Here is an 18,955-nt window from a genome sequence, read left to right as displayed (position 1 = left end):
GGAGTAATAGAGACTTACCTGGACACGTTGAGGAGTAATAGTGACTTACCTTGACACATTGTGGAGTAATTGTGCCTCACCTGGACACGTTGAGGAGTAATAGTGACTTACCTTGGTAGGTTGTTGAGTAATTGTGCCTCACGTTGACATGTTGATAGTGACTCAACTTGACACGTTGGGAGTAATAGTGACTCGCCTTTGCGGTTGTAGAGTAATAGTGACTTACCTTGACACATTGTGGAGTAATAGTGACTCACCTGGCCACGTTGAGGAGTAATAGTGACTCACCTGGACACGTTGAGGAGTAATCGTGACTCACCTGGACACGTTGAGGAGTAATACTGACTCACCTTGGCAGGTTGTGTAGAGGAATCATCCTGAAACAGGCCATAACAGCTCTCTTCCTCTGACTAGAGATCACCTTCTTCCATGCATTTTTGTGAGATGGAGAAGGATGCTCAACCTGTGGAGAGATAGGTAATATAAATAGCACAGCTATTGAGCATATATAGATATGTTATATAGCTAGATTCCAGAAATATTTCTCTATTCAGACAGTGATGAAAAATTGACAATCATCCTGTAAAAAGAGAATTTCTTTCTGAAACAACACTTGAATAGATAAATATTTCTGGATGGCTGAAATATTTAAGATGGCATCAGTGTAACACCCTCTACTTACACTACTCCCTTAGTACTTGTTACAGGATATGCGGTTTTAATAGCCAATGCTGCAGCACATTCAATGAAAGAAAAGAAAATCAGAAAGGAAGAAATGAAATAAAACTAAATGAAAATAAATCAAAATGAACATAAAAAATAAATAAAAGCAAAAAAAATCTTTGCAAAGAAAATAGAGCTAATAAAATAAATTGATGGAAGCAGAAAATCAAAATTCAAAATCAACAAATATTTGCCATTGTTAGTAATTAATTTCTCTTCCTCATTTATTAAGAAGTCTGCCAGCTGTGAGCTGTGAAGAGAAGCATCTGTATGGGACAGAAATCCCATTAAGAAGTCAGCCATTGTTTAAGCATAGCATCTGTAGGGGAGACGAGGCCACTTTAAGCTAGTACTATATAGTGTACCAAAGATAAAAAGCAGAAAGCATTCTATAGACTATTCCTGAGCAAGGTGACAGGATTTAATACCCTAGCAGTAATCCCTGTGTTAATTACTCTAACTACAGGTAACATATATCCAAATAGCCATTCTTCAGCCATCTAGTAATCAACACTTTTTTTTTAACAAAATTCATCTCATTCAAACTAAACAACATACCGTAATTAATTAAGATATACCCATGGTAAGTTTGTAATGGTTTTTAACCATATGTACTGCATTAGAATCTGTCTAATGATAGAATATCCTTTTTATATGACCTCTGCGTAACCTTCACCTCGGCATTGCCCCCTTTTTAACACTTCTGTGTAGCCGTTAACTTTTAACGAATCTAAATCCAAAGGTCTTCAAAATATATACATGTATTTCCAATTTGTTTTATTGATTGACCAAAGTTATTGTGCATCAATCTGAAATTCACATGAATCACTTCTTCATTTTATTTTGTTTTTTATTTTTTGTTAGTTCTCAGGAAAAGGTACAATAAAGGATTTCTTACAGAGGTTACAAAACATCAATACGGTGGATATATATATATATACAAAGGTAACATATACAGCGCATTCTGTGTATATAGTAACACTGACAACCACACCATCCTAACACGTCATAAGCTGTGATCAGGTATATATCAAACAAAAAACGGTATTTCACCAGTTCATCTTCAAACTCATGATGAATTCAAGTCAATGATTAACATATTTCTCATAAACAATCATTTCAACAAAAAAAAGCCCCTACAGCAGTAAGTCTATCTAACTGTCAGAACCTGTCCTAACTTGAAACAAAGTGTCAGAGAGTGTGATGATTCTGAGAGGAAAAACCAACTGTAAGCCAGATTATACTGGTAATTAACAATACCGCAGTACTAGTACAGTAAACCATACGGGGATATCTGGAAGTGTCTAACCTCAGGTATACAGTTACCTACATGTCCTCTTTATGATAGTTGTATTGGAAAGTTTTCTTTTTAAGTATTTGATTTTTATCAGAAATTACAAATCATTGTCTTGAATACAAAATTAATTTCTCCCATTTGTAAAATAAAGTTTTTTCATAAAAGTAATAATAATATTAAAAAATAATTCCACAAGATCTAATGATATTCATATATTGTGTTTGTAGTGGAACATGAAATTATGGACAATTCAAAATGGGAGAAACTGTACATGTGTATGGGTATGATGTTAGTGTTCCCACACCATTCCAACAGCAGCTGTCGACGAGCCATGTTTATCCTGTAACTAAAATGGCCATGTTAATGTACAATCTAAGCTGTGATTCAGGAACAGCCATATGTCCACAATAACCCTGAAAAAACCACACAGGGGTGGGATGTATACAATGCAGGCTTTTGAAGCTTTTATTGAGAGGGGTTATAAAGCATAACAGTTTAATTCTTTAAAAAAAAATTGAAAACCACCCACATAAACAATATTTTGTGACAATTAAAGATTATCAGTATTACTTTTATTTTGGTATGAAAACAAAAACAAACAGCAATTTCAATTTTGACCAATATAAAACAAAAATCTGCATAAAAAATATCAAAATACAGAGAACCCATATATTAGTAACATACTAGCACTCTTATTAAAGTGGACTTAGTAGAAACGGCTGTAATGTGATGCACCGCGATACCTATTAACTTACGGAGAGCATTCCGCCATACCTCCCATCCACCTTCTCATTTATTTCAAACTATAAGGCAATAAACAACAGGTAAAGTTACACAGAACGTAAAACCATAACAAAAATAAAAATCACACAAAGGTTTAGACTTTTTTTCCAATGGACTGAAACAGAAATGTAAAATGGCTTGCCATTGTGGTCTGCTTATTTTTGCTTGCAGTATGTTTTTTGTAGATTGGTGGTCTGCTAATTTTTCCTTGCTGTATGGGTTTTGTAGGTTTGCCATTGTGGTCTGCTTGTTTTGCAAGTTTTGCTTGCAGTATGTTTTTTGTAGCATCACCTAGCTTGGTGTTCTGCTAATTTTTCCTTGCTGTATGGGTTTTGTAGCATTGCCATTGTGGTCTGCTAAGTTTTGCTTGCAGTATAGTGTTCCAAGGAATTTCGCAGCCTTGTCTGATGTACGACAACAAATGGCAAACCCCTAGATGTTTTAAAGCTGTTATACAAATGATGAGTGTAATTATTCCCATAAATTTCTCTTAAGGCTGAAACATTCAATATGCCACATATACATTTTTACTCATGCAAACTTACACGCTATAACATACAGGGAAGCAGACAGTCTCAATAAAACATCATAAAGCTAGCCTCTTTCTGGCCACAATTGTCCCATTTCTTTACTTCCTTTCTTTCAATTTTATTGAAACTCAACATATTTACAATTTATATTAATACCCATTTCTGTTAATAAGAAGTGTAAATATATAGTTGATGTTTTGGTGTAATATTGGCGTTCAACCCCCAACAATGATTTTCAGCTTTTATCGTTGTAACTAGCAAGAGACCAGACACAAATGTTGTGTGAGTAACATTGTTTGATGTCTTTTCAACAGAAACTGTTTCCATGACACTGGGAAGCATGTACCAGACTTAAATTTGTCTATAAAATATTGACGTGATGGTATCCTGTACTGTTGAAATGCATGGACATATATATGGTTGTATTCCATGCAAATATTATTAGCCGAGAACAAAACAACAGATACTGCCTCAACAAAGACAAAGGAAATTGTAAGCTTAGCATCCTACGAACATTTTGTTGGATTGGATCAACTACCAGGCGTAAGTGTACAGTGAGCTAGTTATATTGGTATATTAACACCTTGCCATACACGATTACCTTAGAACTCGTCATGAGGCAAGAAGCTAACGAAGGATCCTGCTGCTGAAAACAGGCCAAAAGTAGCTTCTATGTTACAAAATGGAAGATGAAAGGAACAGCTTAATAACTCAGAAAACTCGGAAGTTTGCAAATCCTTATGTAAGAATATTAAGTAAATATGTAAATCTCTGCCATGTGTGAGGTGAGCGATAGGTTCAACATTTTACCTAAGTATATAACAGCACTGTTATCAATATTTTTGTTGCTTTATCATTCAAGAGTGCTTATACACATTGTCTATGTAAGTGATATATTGAGGGACTTTAAAACTATTATTAGACATTTAAATAAATCTTTATAATCTGTTCCATTTTTCAATTTTTCATCAAAACTTCTTGTAAAAACCTGACAACCCCACTATATTTTTTATAAAAACAAAATGTTCTGTGACAAATAAGTCACTCATCAGCTGAGTGTGTATCTAGATGACATTATACCGACCCTATACAAGCATGGTCTTCCCTGGTCATTACAAAGTGATGGAGAGGCTCTAAAGGCAAAACTAGTTTACAGAACACAAGAAAAATAATCTGTAAAAGGAAATAAACACACAACCTAACACAGAAAAATGTTGAAAAAATTAAATGTTAGAATATCAGATTAGAAATAAATATGAGTTACAAGTGCAAAAGCTAATACAAATAGCAATTTTACAGATCAAGACAATTATTTGCATTCTTTCAACTCTTACTGGCTGACACAGAATTCTATACTATATATTATATAATACATTTTGCAGATATTTCTTTTTTCAGTTTTGCATTTCAAGCTATTTCATCTGTTCAAACTATTTCCGACATCAAGCACAACAACAGGCTCAAATGGCCTGTTTCCATCACCTGTTTTACTGGGAAATGTTGGTAGAATGTGTTTAATGTTTAAATGTTAGACAATAAAGTGTTTCAAGTTTTCAACATATTTGACTCCTGTGACATTGAATGCCAGTAAACACAATACAATTAAACTATTGCTAGCCCTTCATTCTAGCGAGCTACAACCATAATATTATTACTCTAGGCCTCATGGTCCAAGAGAACTTGTTTGAAGATTTTAATACATTTGACTCCTGTGAATTTGAATGAGGGTCCAGTTCATTTATTTGAACAAAACTGGTAGCCTTTCATTCAAACAAGCTTCAGGCCAATATCATAAATGTAGACATGGTTGTTCTCTAGAAAAAGATGTTAGAATATTTAATCCCATTTGACACACTAGACTCACATTAAAGACGAGCTTGAATTAAGTTATGTTCACAAAGGTATCACTTAGACAAAAACATTGATACATAAGAGGGCACCATGACGAGCTAATGAAATTCGAGCAAATATTCAATGTACATGTATGATATTCCTGCTGTCATTGTAAAAACAATACATTTAAATAACTATAATCACTATCATTAGTCACAGAGTTATATCAGATTGATGAAACAGAAAAGGTTGTTTAGAATCATATCTCTGTCTAAATATTAGATAGCTGGTGACAAGCCTAAGCTACCAAATCTGTCTAAATATTAGGTAACTGGTGACAAGCCTAAGCTACCAAATCTGTCTAAATATTAGGTAACTGGTGACAAGCCTAAGCTACCAAATCTGTCTAAATATTAGGTAACTGGTGACAAGCCTAAGCTACCAAATCTGTCTAAATATTAGGTAGCTGGTGACAAGCCTAAGCTACCAAATCTCTGTCTAAATATTAGGTAACTGGTGACAAGCCTAAGCTACCAAATCTGTCTAAATATTAGGTAACTGGTGACAAGCCTAAGCTACCAAATCTGTCTAAATATTAGGTAACTGGTGACAAGCCTAAGCTACCAAATCTGTCTAAATATTAGGTAGCTGGTGACAAGCCTAAGCTACCAAATCTCTGTCTAAATATTAGGTAACTGGTGACAAGCCTAAGCTACCAAATCTGTCTAAATATTAGGTAGCTGGTGACAAGCCTAAGCTACCAAATCTCTGTCTAAATATTAGGTAACTGGTGACAAGCCTAAGCTACCAAATCTCTGTCTAAATATTAGGTAGCTGGTGACAAGCCTAAGCTACCAAATCTCTGTCTAAATATTAGGTAGCTGGTGACAAGCCTAAGCTACCATATCTCTGTCTAAATATTAGGTAGCTGGTGACAAGCCTAAGCTACCATATCTCTGTCTAAATATTAGGTAGCTGGTGACAAGCCTAAGCTACCATATCTCTGTCTAAATATTAGGTAGCTGGTGACAAGCCTAAGCTACCATATCTCTGTCTAAATATTAGGTAGCTGGTGACAAGCCTAAGCTACCATATCTCTGTCTAAATATTAGGTAGCTGGTGACAAGCCTAAGCTACCATATCTCTGTCTAAATATTAGGTAGCTGGTGACAAGCCTAAGCTACCATATCTCTGTCTAAATATTAGGTAGCTGGTGACAAGCCTAAGCTACCATATCTCTGTCTAAATATTAGGTAGCTGGTGACAAGCCTAAGCTACCATATCTCTGTCTAAATATTAGGTAGCTGGTGACAAGCCTAAGCTACCATATCTCTGTCTAAATATTAGGTAGCTGGTGACAAGCCTAAGCTACCATATCTCTGTCTAAATATTAGGTAGCTGGTGACAAGCCTAAGCTACCATATCTCTGTCTAAATATTAGGTAGCTGGTGACAAGCCTAAGCTACCATATCTCTGTCTAAATATTAGGTAGCTGGTGACAAGCCTAAGCTACCATATCTCTGTCTAAATATTAGGTAGCTGGTGACAAGCCTAAGCTACCATATCTCTGTCTAAATATTAGGTAGCTGGTGACAAGCCTAAGCTACCATATCTCTGTCTAAATATTAGGTAGCTGGTGACAAGCCTAAGCTACCATATCTCTGTCTAAATATTAGGTAGCTGGTGACAAGCCTAAGCTACCATATCTCTGTCTAAATATTAGGTAGCTGGTGACAAGCCTAAGCTACCATATCTCTGTCTAAATATTAGGTAGCTGGTGACAAGCCTAAGCTACCATATCTCTGTCTAAATATTAGGTAGCTGGTGACAAGCCTAAGCTACCATATCTCTGTCTAAATATTAGGTAGCTGGTGACAAGCCTAAGCTACCATATCTCTGTCTAAATATTAGGTAGCTGGTGACAAGCCTAAGCTACCATATCTCTGTCTAAATATTAGGTAGCTGGTGACAAGCCTAAGCTACCATATCTCTGTCTAAATATTAGGTAGCTGGTGACAAGCCTAAGCTACCATATCTCTGTCTAAATATTAGGTAGCTGGTGACAAGCCTAAGCTACCATATCTCTGTCTAAATATTAGGTAGCTGGTGACAAGCCTAAGCTACCATATCTCTGTCTAAATATTAGGTAGCTGGTGACAAGCCTAAGCTACCATATCTCTGTCTAAATATTAGGTAGCTGGTGACAAGCCTAAGCTACCATATCTCTGTCTAAATATTAGGTAGCTGGTGACAAGCCTAAGCTACCATATCTCTGTCTAAATATTAGGTAGCTGGTGACAAGCCTAAGCTACCATATCTCTGTCTAAATATTAGGTAGCTGGTGACAAGCCTAAGCTACCATATCTCTGTCTAAATATTAGGTAGCTGGTGACAAGCCTAAGCTACCATATCCACTACCAGTCAAAGTCGACTAAGTGGTACTTCTAGGTGTATCTAAGTTGGTTTAAGGTTATATTTGAGTCACAATGAAGGTCATACGTACCATGTGGAGGCCATGCATGACCTTGGCCATTGAGAGGATCCTGTCGATGGCCTGTTGCTGGTTTATCTCCCCTCCCTGGTTGCCACCAATCTTGCGATACAGCACTTTCTGCCATTTTACTTTGTCATCCGTTGGCTGCAAATGTAATACATTTTCGTAATTTTTTCATAAGTGTCCCAGGCCTACAGCTCACATGTCTGAATAGAATGATACTTGAGGTACATTTCTGTTCTGACTGTAGACTGAATTACATTATAATCCAATTGTGTAATCAAACCTTACTCTTAAATTTTCTTAAAGTTATACTTTTTTACTACTTTTTTTTATAAAAATAAAATATAAATCTTATTATGACCAAAGCAACATGATATTTGTGTTTGGATACAAATGCTGTGTAATTCACTAACTTGTAGTGTTGAGGTAATACTTATATATTGAGCAAGGTTAAATAATATTATTTGAGATGTGCCATGTTTGATACTTACGCCTTCCTCAGCTGCTAGACTTGCGATCAAGTATTCTTCAATATCAGACTCTGTATCCTTCTGTAATCACACACACCACATAAATACTATTATAAAAACTTTCTCGTGATAAACTGACCGTCATGACACATCAAGCCATCATAGCAACGTATACAAAACAGTCTAATTCTTCTAAAACCTTTACTAATAAACAAAAGATAGGTGTTTTAAGTTAACTAGACATACTCCTATTTCTACAAAAACAAATAAAGATGATTTTACAAAATACACGGACTAGTTAAGACATGAATAAACAATTTTTTTCTACACGTAACAACTCTACGATAAAAAAGCTGGCCGTATCCACAGGTGACAGCATGCTCCGAACAGTTAAGTTCTCATCACTACGTATCTACAGAGATACTACAAACCAGTGGTTCAGGCCGATTACTTAAACCAGCAACAATAGTCACCAAGTCAATTAAGGAAGTCTGATACTAGTTCACTATTTCCAAAGGCAATACATTATTGATAAGAACTAGAAGAAAACTTATAATATAATTTAAAATAAATTTTGGTCTAATACACACAGGGAAATGTTGAATAATAAGATTTAGATATACTAATGACATGTGTTTGTTTTAGTAAAAAAATCTATGAGGCAAAACAATTTGATGCCATGCTGAAGTGATTGAAATTAATTGATAACACTTGGGAAATGAACATACATGAGGTCGTTCTATATTAAAGTTAAGATAACGATGAATGGATTTGAGATACAGTTTCAACATACTGATAAACAGATATAAAACAAAACTTATTACCTGTCTAGTTTTACACGAGTTGTTAAAAAAACACAAAAAAAACTTTGAATTGCCCAAATACCGAAATTAGTTACAGCTATCAATTTAAAAAACAATTTACCACAGCACGCGAAATCAAAGGCGAAATAAAAAAAATCATAAATCTTTCACCACTGAATATTGATTGTTTAACACACAATATAACCTAGAACTACAAAATGATGGTAATTAACACAAAGGAAAAACCTTGATGAACTTCTATATTATGGTCAAGATTAGATTAATGCACTCGGGTTAAATCATTAACATTACGACCAGAGGGATGAAAAGTCGGCTGAAACATTCACAATCTCACTGCTGTCGACATGGCATATGAACATTTGTAGAAAACTCCAATCTTAAATTTGATACGATGAGGTCTGAAGAAATTAAAAAGATGAAAATTTAAAAACTTCATGCAGCTTTTATGTTGTGAAATACATTAATGTGATATATACAACAAAGTCTAAAGATACATGTCCTACCGTACAACATGTAGTAGGGTTGTATATATACAGAGGTAGATATATAGTGTGGCCTCTTAGTTCTACAACACCATCACCAACACTGGAGAACTTTCATAAAACAGAATCTCAAAATAGCTACATGCAACAAAACGAAAGTAGTTCTGTGTAGTAAGTTATCTATCTTCATCTAAAACTATAAACAGATCTTTTAAGACCCGTCTAAACATTAAGAACATTTCAAAATTCTTATTAAACTGACTAAATAAAGTTTTAAAAAGTATGAACCTCATAAAAACCTTTAGACACAATATATGAGGGTAGATATTTATTCATCAATTGTCAATTGCTTAGTAACTCAAAATTATCTCCCCTTATATAATTATCTCCCCTAATATAATTATCTCCCCTTATATAATTATCTCCCCCTTATTTAACTCCCCTTATAACATTACAACACAGAACTAAGGGAAACATGGATAGAAGAAGAAATAAACTGGCAAAGACCATCCACTTCAATAGTTCAATAGTTCACAGTACTGACGTGGAGCAGCCATTTTGTAATATAGATATTGTTTAACTCTTGTCTACCTGACCAGTAATTAACAGCAGGTGAAAAAAGGTTGAAATTGATAAAATAGAAAAATAATTTAATCAAATATTAATTTCATTGACATATTTTAACATGATTTATCAATTAAGTGATATAGAAATTTGTAATCAACATTTCAAAGATACAAAATGACTGCCACTTGCCATCAAGTGACCAGTAGTACAAGACAAGAAAGCTGGCAATACCCCTGATATGATTTCCTCGCGATCGGAGTCCTGAAACAGCAGTGACGTAGCACATCTTAGTAGGGTAACAATGACCTTACTAATTATAGCTGCCTTATTTACACAAACTAAGGCTTACAGAACACACAATGTTAACAGGATGATGGAGGCTGGACTAGTGTCAGTATGTAGGGTCTGTCTCTGGGAGATTTACACAGCTACCTGACCGTTAAACGCTGGACTAGTGTCAGTATATAGGGTCTGCCTCTGGGAGATTTACACAGCTAACTGACCACTAAAGGTAGGACTTGTGTAAGGGTGTAGGGGCTGTTGCTGGGAGATTTACACCGTTAACTGACTACTACAGGTAGGACTAGTGTCAGTATATAGGCTCTGTCTCTGGGAGATTTACAGAGCTATCTGACCGTTAAACGCTGGACTAGTGTCAGTATATAGGGTCTGTATCTGGGAGATGTACATAGCTTTCTGATCCTTAAACACAGGACTAGTGTCAGAGTGTCGGGTCTGTTACTGGGAGATTTACACTGTTATCTGACCGCTAAAAGTAGGACTTGTGTCAGAGTGTAGGGTCTGTACCTGGGAGATTTACACAGCTAACTGACTACTAAAGGTAGGACTTGTGTCAGGGTGTAGGGGCTCTTGCTGGGAGATTTACACCGTTAACTGACCACTACAGGTAGGACTTGTGTCAGGGTGTAGGGTCTGTTGCTGGGAGATTTACACCGTTAACTGACTACTACAGGTAGGACTAGTGTCAGTATGAAGGGGTTGTTACTGGAAGATTTACACAGATATCTGACCACTACAGGTAGGACTTGTGTCAGGGTGTAGGGTCTGTTGCTGGGAGATTTACACCGTTAACTGACTACTACAGGTAGGACTAGTGTCAGTATGCAGGGTTTGTTACTGGGAGATTTACACAGATATCTGACCACTACAGGTAGGACTAGTGTCAGTATGAAGGGGTTGTTACTGGAAGATTTACACAGATATCTGACCACTACAGGTAGGACTTGTGTCAGGGTGTAGGGGCTGTTGCTGGGAGATTTACACCGTTAACTGACTACTACAGGTAGGACTAGTGTCAGAGTGTCAGGTCTGTTACTGGGAGATTTACACTGTTATCTGACCGCTAAAAGTAGGACTTGTGTCAGAGTGTAGGGTCTGTACCTGGGAGATTTACACAGCTAACTGACCACTAAAGGTAGGACTTGTGTAAGGGTGTAGGGGCTGTTGCTGGGAGATTTAAACCGTTAACTGACCATTACAGGTAGGTCTAGTGTCAGAGTGTCGGGTCCCCCACTGGGAGATTTACACCGTTATCTGGCCGTTAAACGCAGGACTAGTGGCAGTTTGTAGGGTCTGTCTCCTGGAGATTTACACAGCTATCTGTCCGTTAATGGCAGGACTAGTGTCAGTATGGAGGGTCTGTCTCTGGGAGATTCACACAGCTATCTGACCGTTAAAAGCAGGACTAGTGTCAGTATGTAAGGTCTGTCTCTGGGAGATTTACAGAGCTATCTGACCGTTAAACGCAGGACTAGTATCAGTATATAGGGTCTGTCTCTGTGAGATTTACACAGCTATCTGAGCACTACAGGTAGGACTAGTGTCAGTATATAGGGTCTGTGTCTGGGAGATTTACACAGCTATCTTATCGATACACACAGGACTAGTGTCAGTATGGAGGGTCTGACTCTGGGAGATTTACACAGCTACCTGACCGTTAAACGCTGGACTAGTGTCAGTATATAGGGTCTGTATCTGGGAGATGTACATAGCTTTCTGATCCTTAAACACAGGACTAGTGTCAGAGTGTCGGGGCTGTTACTGGGAGATTTACACTATTATCTGACCGCTAAAAGTAGGACTTGTGTCAGAGTGTAGGGTCTGTCTCTAGGAGATTTACACAGCTAACTGACTACTAAAGGTAGGACTTGTGTCAGGGTGTAGGGTCTGTTGCTGGGAGATTTACACCGTTAACTGACCACTACAGGTAGGACTAGTGTCAGTATGCAGGGTTTGTTACTGGGAGATTTACACAGCTATCTTATCGATACACACAGGACTAGTGTCAGTATATAGGGTATGTCTCTGTGAGAGTTACACAGCTATCTGACCGTTAAACGGAGGACTAGTGTCAGTATGTAGGGGCTGTCTCTGGGAGATTTACACAGCTTTCTGATCGTTAAACGCAGGACTATAGTGTCAGTATGTAGGGTCTGACTCGTGTAGATTTACACAGTTATCTGACCGTTAAACGCAGTACTAGTGTCAGTATGTAGGGTCCGTCTCTGGGAGATTTACACAGCTACCTGACCGTTAAACGCTGGACTAGTGTCAGTATATAGGGTCTGCCTCTGGGAGATTTACACAGCTTTCTGATCGTTAAACGCAGGACTAGTGTCACTATGTAGGGTCTGGCTCTGGGAGATTTGCACAGCTATCTGATCGTTAAAGCTGCCTTATTTACACAAACTTAAGGCTTACAGAACACACATTGTTAACAGGATGATGAAGGCAGGACTAGTGTCAGTATGGAGGGTCTGACTCTGGGAGATTTACACAGCTATCTGTCCGTTAATGGCAGGACTAGTGGCAGTATGTAGGGTCTGTCTCTTGGTGATTTACACAGCTATCTGACCATTAAACGCAGGACTAGTGTCACTATGTAGGGTCTGGCTCTGGGAGATTTGCACAGCTATCTGATCGTTAAACCCAGGACTAGTGTCAGTATATAGGGTATGTCTCTGTGAGAGTTACACAGCTATCTGACCGTTAAACGCAGGACTTGTGTCAGTATGAAGGGTTTGTTACTGAGAGATTTACACAGATATCTGACCACAACAGGTAGGTCTAGTGTCAGAGTGTCGGGGCTGTTACTGGGAGATTTACACCGTTTTCTGACCGTTAAACGCAGGACTAGTGTCAGTATGTAGGGTCTGTCTCTTGGAGATTTACACAGCTATCTGACCGTTAATGGCAGGACTAGTGTCAGTATGTAGGGTCTGTCTCTGGGAGATTTACACAGCTATCTGACCACTACAGGTAGGACTAGTGTCAGAGTGTCGGGTCTGTTTCTGGGAGATTTACACCGTTAACTGACCATTACAGGTAGGTCTAGTGTCAGAGTGTCGGGTCTGGTACTGGGAGATTTTCACCGTTATCTGACCGTTAAAAGCAGGACTAGTGTCAGGATGGAGGGGCTGTCTCTGGGAGATTTAAACAGCTAACTGACCACTAAAGGTAGGACTTGTGTCAGGGTGTAGGGGCTGTTGCTGGGAGATTTACACCACTAGAGGCATACTAATTGGCAGGGAAGGACAAATTTTTTTCACAACTACTAGAAGCTAAGGGGATCACAATCAACAATTGAATTACAATTTTTCCACCAGACTTACAGAAAATACAGAATTAAATAAAAATATATTTGATACAATATTCATACATACTACAATCGGATATACATGTTATACATAGTAATATAAACACAAAAGTGCTGAGACTTAAAAAAATTACCTTCCATTTTAAAAGAGGCTTTGCTCTACAGTTAGTTTAGGTTAATGCCATATCATACATATATATGTTGTGATCTACACTGATAATAAAAACCAGGGGTTAAACCTGACATCAAATAGTAAACAAAAGCAAGCCATCTTTATGTACCCGACAGTTAAATTGATCCTTCACTACCTAAGACAAGCTGGATGTGTTGTCAGGGTTGTCATAGTTACATTGTCAGGAGATAGTTGGTTACATATTGTCAGTTACAGTGTCAAGGTCACTTTGACCTCCGTGTAACAGGAAGTATTAGTGTAAATTGTCATAGTTACAGTGTCAAGGTCACTTTGACCTCTGTGTAATAGGAAGTATTAGTGTATGGGATTTCAATGTTAGATGTATGATCTACCTTTCGTACATTAAAGCAAACTAATAAACAAAAATGAGTTAATTAAACAGAAAATGTCAAACAGACCCATACATGTGTTCTCCTTAGTATATACAGTAAAATAGTATTCAGTTTTCCACTGAAAGAGCATGAAATGACTAAGGGCACTGTCTTTTACATGAGAAATGGCCCTCCCCCCTACACCCCCACAGGTTACCTCATCCCCTAGGTACAACATGTGTATGTGACAGCCCAGACTCCTAGTTCACTGTGTACAAGATACACTACCTACAAACTATGTCTTTATCAAACAAAGACAATCAGTGTAAAGTTTAGTGAGTTGCTAAAGGGATTTATAGCAAGAAAACAAGATTAAACATATAACAGGTCAAATGTATTAAAAACACACAACAATATTTCTAATAATAGTGAGATATATGTAAAAACCTGTTAGAAACAATTGTAAATAGGTCACATCACATGTATTAAGCACCATTGTTGGCAGTCTAGTGCTTCTGTATGTGATGCAGTAACATTGTACCCTATCTTCTTTCCCCAGTTACTTTTCTGGCCAAGATAACGCCTTCAAGGGAGAGCAGAATTAAAACCAAGCAATTTCAGTGGTCAAAACTGCCAGGAAATAGCCATTGGTCAAGCTTTGTTCATGGGAAATTCAAATCAAAAGTAAGAAGATCATTCAAAGTGTATTTTTAGAAAATTGTGGGACAAGATATAGTACTGTATAGCTGGTTATTTTGGAGACTGCAAATTGTTTCACTCAAAGTGACAGAATCCAGAACATCCAATTTTCATGGTTATTGACTTTAATATTCACTGTTAAGTATTATGCCCCTGTAAAGTAACAAGAAATGCTGTTATTGGTATGACATCCCTTCATCGTTGTCGAACTATTTCGTTAATGCAGCATGGATCACAAAGATCGATATATATCGAACTGACAAGTTCATAAATCACCCACAAATAGAATACAATATTGAACTGTTCACAATTTATTTATATCTATGAATTAGCTGTGTTTTTGTCTTTGAACTAACACCAAAGTTTAGTGCACCTGACCTGAATGGAATCTGTTTCTGGTAACTCCTCTACATATGTCAATTATATCCGAGTTCCAACCGTTCCTGTGGGAATTCCCTAATGCTATATTTAGAAGTCAAACAATGGCTTAACATATAGGCCACACATTTTTTTTCAATAATTTTCAAAGGAATTTTATAGAAATAAAAGTTAGTCATATGTTTTACACCACAAACTATTAAGTCATTAAAACATTGAAATAATTTAATACAAACAGTCACACTTGGTGTATTACGGGTTTGTACGAGATAGCCTACTACAGTACTGGTGCAGTAGTCTGTGGTGATGAAGGTTATAATGCCGATCATTCTTCCTGTGTTATATTGTATTACATGATAACATTTTGCAATCACTGATAAGTCTTGCAAGTAAAAATATCATCCCCATAAGAATAACCAGCTATACAGCAATTTAGAGACAAAGCAGTTTTGGAGAGCAGAGAATAAGTACAACTGCATAGCATATATAATGTCTAACTGGTAATTCAGATAAAACACGAAAGTATATATAGGCCACGTGTAACAACAATCAGCAAGAAACCCTACCAGGTCATCCAGGCTCACACTTTGTATCAGTATTGTGTTAACCTCACACACAGTATTGTGTTAACCTCAAACACTGAATTGATCACAGATTTCACATTGATTTTTTTATCTATAATTTGTTTTAAATAAGATTGACTGTTTTTCAATAAAATTTGATGAAGTGACTGTTATTAAACTGAGTCTGAGCCATGAACAACCTCCACAAGTAACAAAGCCAACAGTCTCCACAACCCTACCTACCTCAATCAGCTTCTGTTTGGCATGCTGCAGTAACTCTTGTTCCCGCCCACTAAAGAAACTTAGACCAATGGGCAGGAGTCTCTTAAGACATGCGACATTCAGACTGTTGTGAAGCTCCATTCTCTTTTTCTCACGTTTACGACCCGGACGTTTATTGTTAGTCGCTGTATCAGGGTTATTAGATGTCACTGTTTTGGTCTGACTAGGCATGATTAAGGCCATGTTGTCTATTTCGTTGGCCATCACAAAGTTCTGCTCCTCACGCTTGAACAACTGAAGTATACAATGAAGTGCTGCAATTATTTTCAATGAAGAAATAACATATTTAATGAAATGCTCATTTTTCTAGACAATCAGAAAATGTCAACCAATTATCAAAATACCTGGTAATGAAAAATTGTTTTATGATAACATAATAATATTATCCTGTCTAAAATTTCAAAAAATAAATAAATCATATCTATCAGGAAATAAATTGCTCAAAGAAAAGATAGGACTACAATATAAGTGTTCCTTAGAATATACATTGAATACTTACAATAGACCTCGACCAGAGACCAAACATGTTGGCGACACAAGTGAAGAGTTCCTCAGCCTCTGAGGACGGATTCTTCAGCCACTGTGACCTGTGTAGGTCCACATACTTAATCAGCAGTGGGTAGAATGCATAGATGTCTCTCACAAGGATCCCAAAAGCCTACAGACAACAAGGTCAAGGTCATTACCAGCATTACATACAGTAAACTTTACTGTTATGACAGCTTTACTGATAAGGTTAAGGTTAACTCCAGCTTTGAATAATGTATTTTGACAGCCATAAAGCTAGATTGCAGTTTGAAAATTTTGAAGTTGACCTCACTGTGGTCTAAAATTTAAAATAACCCAACTTTATATTATTGTTGAGTAAATTTTGGTAATGTATTGGAACTGATTTAAATGTGCAATATATAATAATCCCAATGATATGTATGATACAACAGGTTGTGATTGACACTGTACCTCCTGTGTTTCCTGTTCAAGGTCAGCTACGTCAACTGTGCTGTGTTTGTTTGCCAACAGGCGCTTCTCGAGCAGCTCAACACCAGCATTACCTTCCCTTAGCTTCATTGCGATTGGCAGGAAGTGCTCCTTGATCATGTCAGGAGTCGAGTTGACAATGATTGGCTGTGTGCGGGCTGGTCGAGAAATAATAGAAATAGGCTGTTAATCTCGCTCTGATAACCAATGAAATCTCGAGAAGTAGTTAATCTCGCTCTGATAACCAATGAAATCTCGAGGAATAGTTAATCTCGCTCTGATAACCAACGAAATCTCGAGGAATAGTTAATCTCGCTCTGATAACCAATGAAATCTTGAGGAATAGTTAATCTCGCTCTGATAACCAATGAAATCTCGAGGAATAGTTAATCTCGCTCTGATAACCAATGAAATCTCGAGGAGTAGTTAATCTCGCTCTGATAACCAATGAAATCTCGAGGAATAGTTAACCTCGCTCTGATAACCAACGAAATCTCGAGGAATAGTTAATCTTGCTCTGATAACCAATGAAATCTTGAGGAATAGTTAATCTCGCTCTGATAACCAATGAAATCTCTAGGAGTAGTATGTATCTACAGTATTTTTAGCTGCATTAATTATGTAATCACATATTCTACTTAGGTGGCAATCAGACATACCATGTTCATTTTAGTCAGAATTAACAGTATGAATTTATTAAAGAGGAAAATAAAAAAACTGAAAAGTTAAAACACAATATTTAGGGCCAGGTGAGCTAATAAATAATCACCATGCAAAATATAACTTGATGTAAGAATTAATAGTTGCATCCAAATTTCTGATCTGTTATGAGCCTCATGTTTTATTTTGAACAAAAGACCAGTGTTGGAGTGATAAGGCTAATTAACATTAGATTGTTATTTACTTGCTATACGGTTCATCCAGGGAGCATCCACACTGCCCACGTTATTCCTGATGAGTTTGAGCACGTTATCAAGGACAGTGTTCATCAACTCTCCAGTTACCGTGGTTACCTGAGTCAATCTGAAATATAATTTCAAAATATTTCTGATGTGTTTATTTCGGCATTTAACATATAATCAACTAATATACAACTGTTAAGTTAAGTTTGAAAGATTGAGCAGACACTTTATAACTATACTATTGTATTAAAACTACAATTATTCGAATAAATGACCTTTGAAATTAATGTAATATTAAGTTTTACTTACGAATCGATGGATTTTTGCCTTTCAACCAGCCAGAAAGGTAAGTAACTGAAATCAAGATACAAAATTTATACAACAATAATCATGTTAAAATTGTACATTTCTGGATTGGCATCACACACAAAGGAATCATGTAATTTGTAACTGTAAACAGAACCTTGACTCGTCAGGCAGTACACAATGGTCCAATATATCAATTTTAAGTTAACCAGTACAAACAAAATGAATTTGACCAGTACAAACAATGGTCTAATATATCAGTTTCAATATATCAATTTTAAATTGAACATAGTCCGAATTATTCTGACGTTTTATCGACTCTTTTCATATCGGTCTGTCGTCGATGAACGTCAGAACTCCGGCCCTCTATGATATGCGGGAAATATGCGCCTCGCGCCCGGAACGCACTTCAAACTGATATTTTAGAAACAAATCGTCACTTTCACACACATGTCGCACATGGATCGAAAGATCTATTCTTTATGCACTAGGTGGTATCAATAACATGTTTCAAAGATTATTACGAAAAGTATTTTCCAATGTTTTCTATACCAACCCATGTTTTTAATGGAAATTAGGCCATGAGCAATGTCACATGACTTGACGAGATCTCGCATTACCGAAGGTATTTCCCAACGTTATGACTTAGGCCGGCGAGATTTTAGTCACGTGGCATTAGAAGGCGGGGCTATAAAAAAACTAGAGTAAAACAGAGTAATTT

The 18,955-nt window shown here is 36.8% G+C and overlaps 1 protein-coding gene across 1 annotated transcript in view; it reads right to left on the bottom strand.

The window, feature by feature from the left end:
- LOC110461458 (ryanodine receptor 2-like) overlaps window positions 1–18,955 on the bottom strand; it is a 188,043-nt gene that overhangs the window by 41,480 nt on the left and 127,608 nt on the right. The window contains exons 76-85 of the mRNA XM_021514914.1: window positions 18,238–18,282; window positions 17,931–18,049; window positions 17,009–17,184; window positions 16,548–16,706; window positions 16,010–16,282; window positions 10,238–10,267; window positions 8,155–8,214; window positions 7,670–7,804; window positions 2,776–2,823; window positions 351–463 (exon numbers count right to left, since the gene is read on the bottom strand). Coding sequence (XP_021370589.1) covers window positions 351–463; window positions 2,776–2,823; window positions 7,670–7,804; window positions 8,155–8,214; window positions 10,238–10,267; window positions 16,010–16,282; window positions 16,548–16,706; window positions 17,009–17,184; window positions 17,931–18,049; window positions 18,238–18,282 — 1,158 coding nt within the window. The remainder of the gene's footprint in view (window positions 1–350; window positions 464–2,775; window positions 2,824–7,669; window positions 7,805–8,154; window positions 8,215–10,237; window positions 10,268–16,009; window positions 16,283–16,547; window positions 16,707–17,008; window positions 17,185–17,930; window positions 18,050–18,237; window positions 18,283–18,955) is intronic.

Source organism: Mizuhopecten yessoensis, unplaced genomic scaffold, assembly GCF_002113885.1.
Source record: "Mizuhopecten yessoensis strain PY_sf001 unplaced genomic scaffold, ASM211388v2 scaffold10621, whole genome shotgun sequence".
Taxonomy (NCBI): domain Eukaryota; kingdom Metazoa; phylum Mollusca; class Bivalvia; order Pectinida; family Pectinidae; genus Mizuhopecten; species Mizuhopecten yessoensis.
The sequence above is the reverse complement of the archived record's forward strand: the minus strand, read 5'-3'. Positions and strand labels throughout refer to the sequence as shown.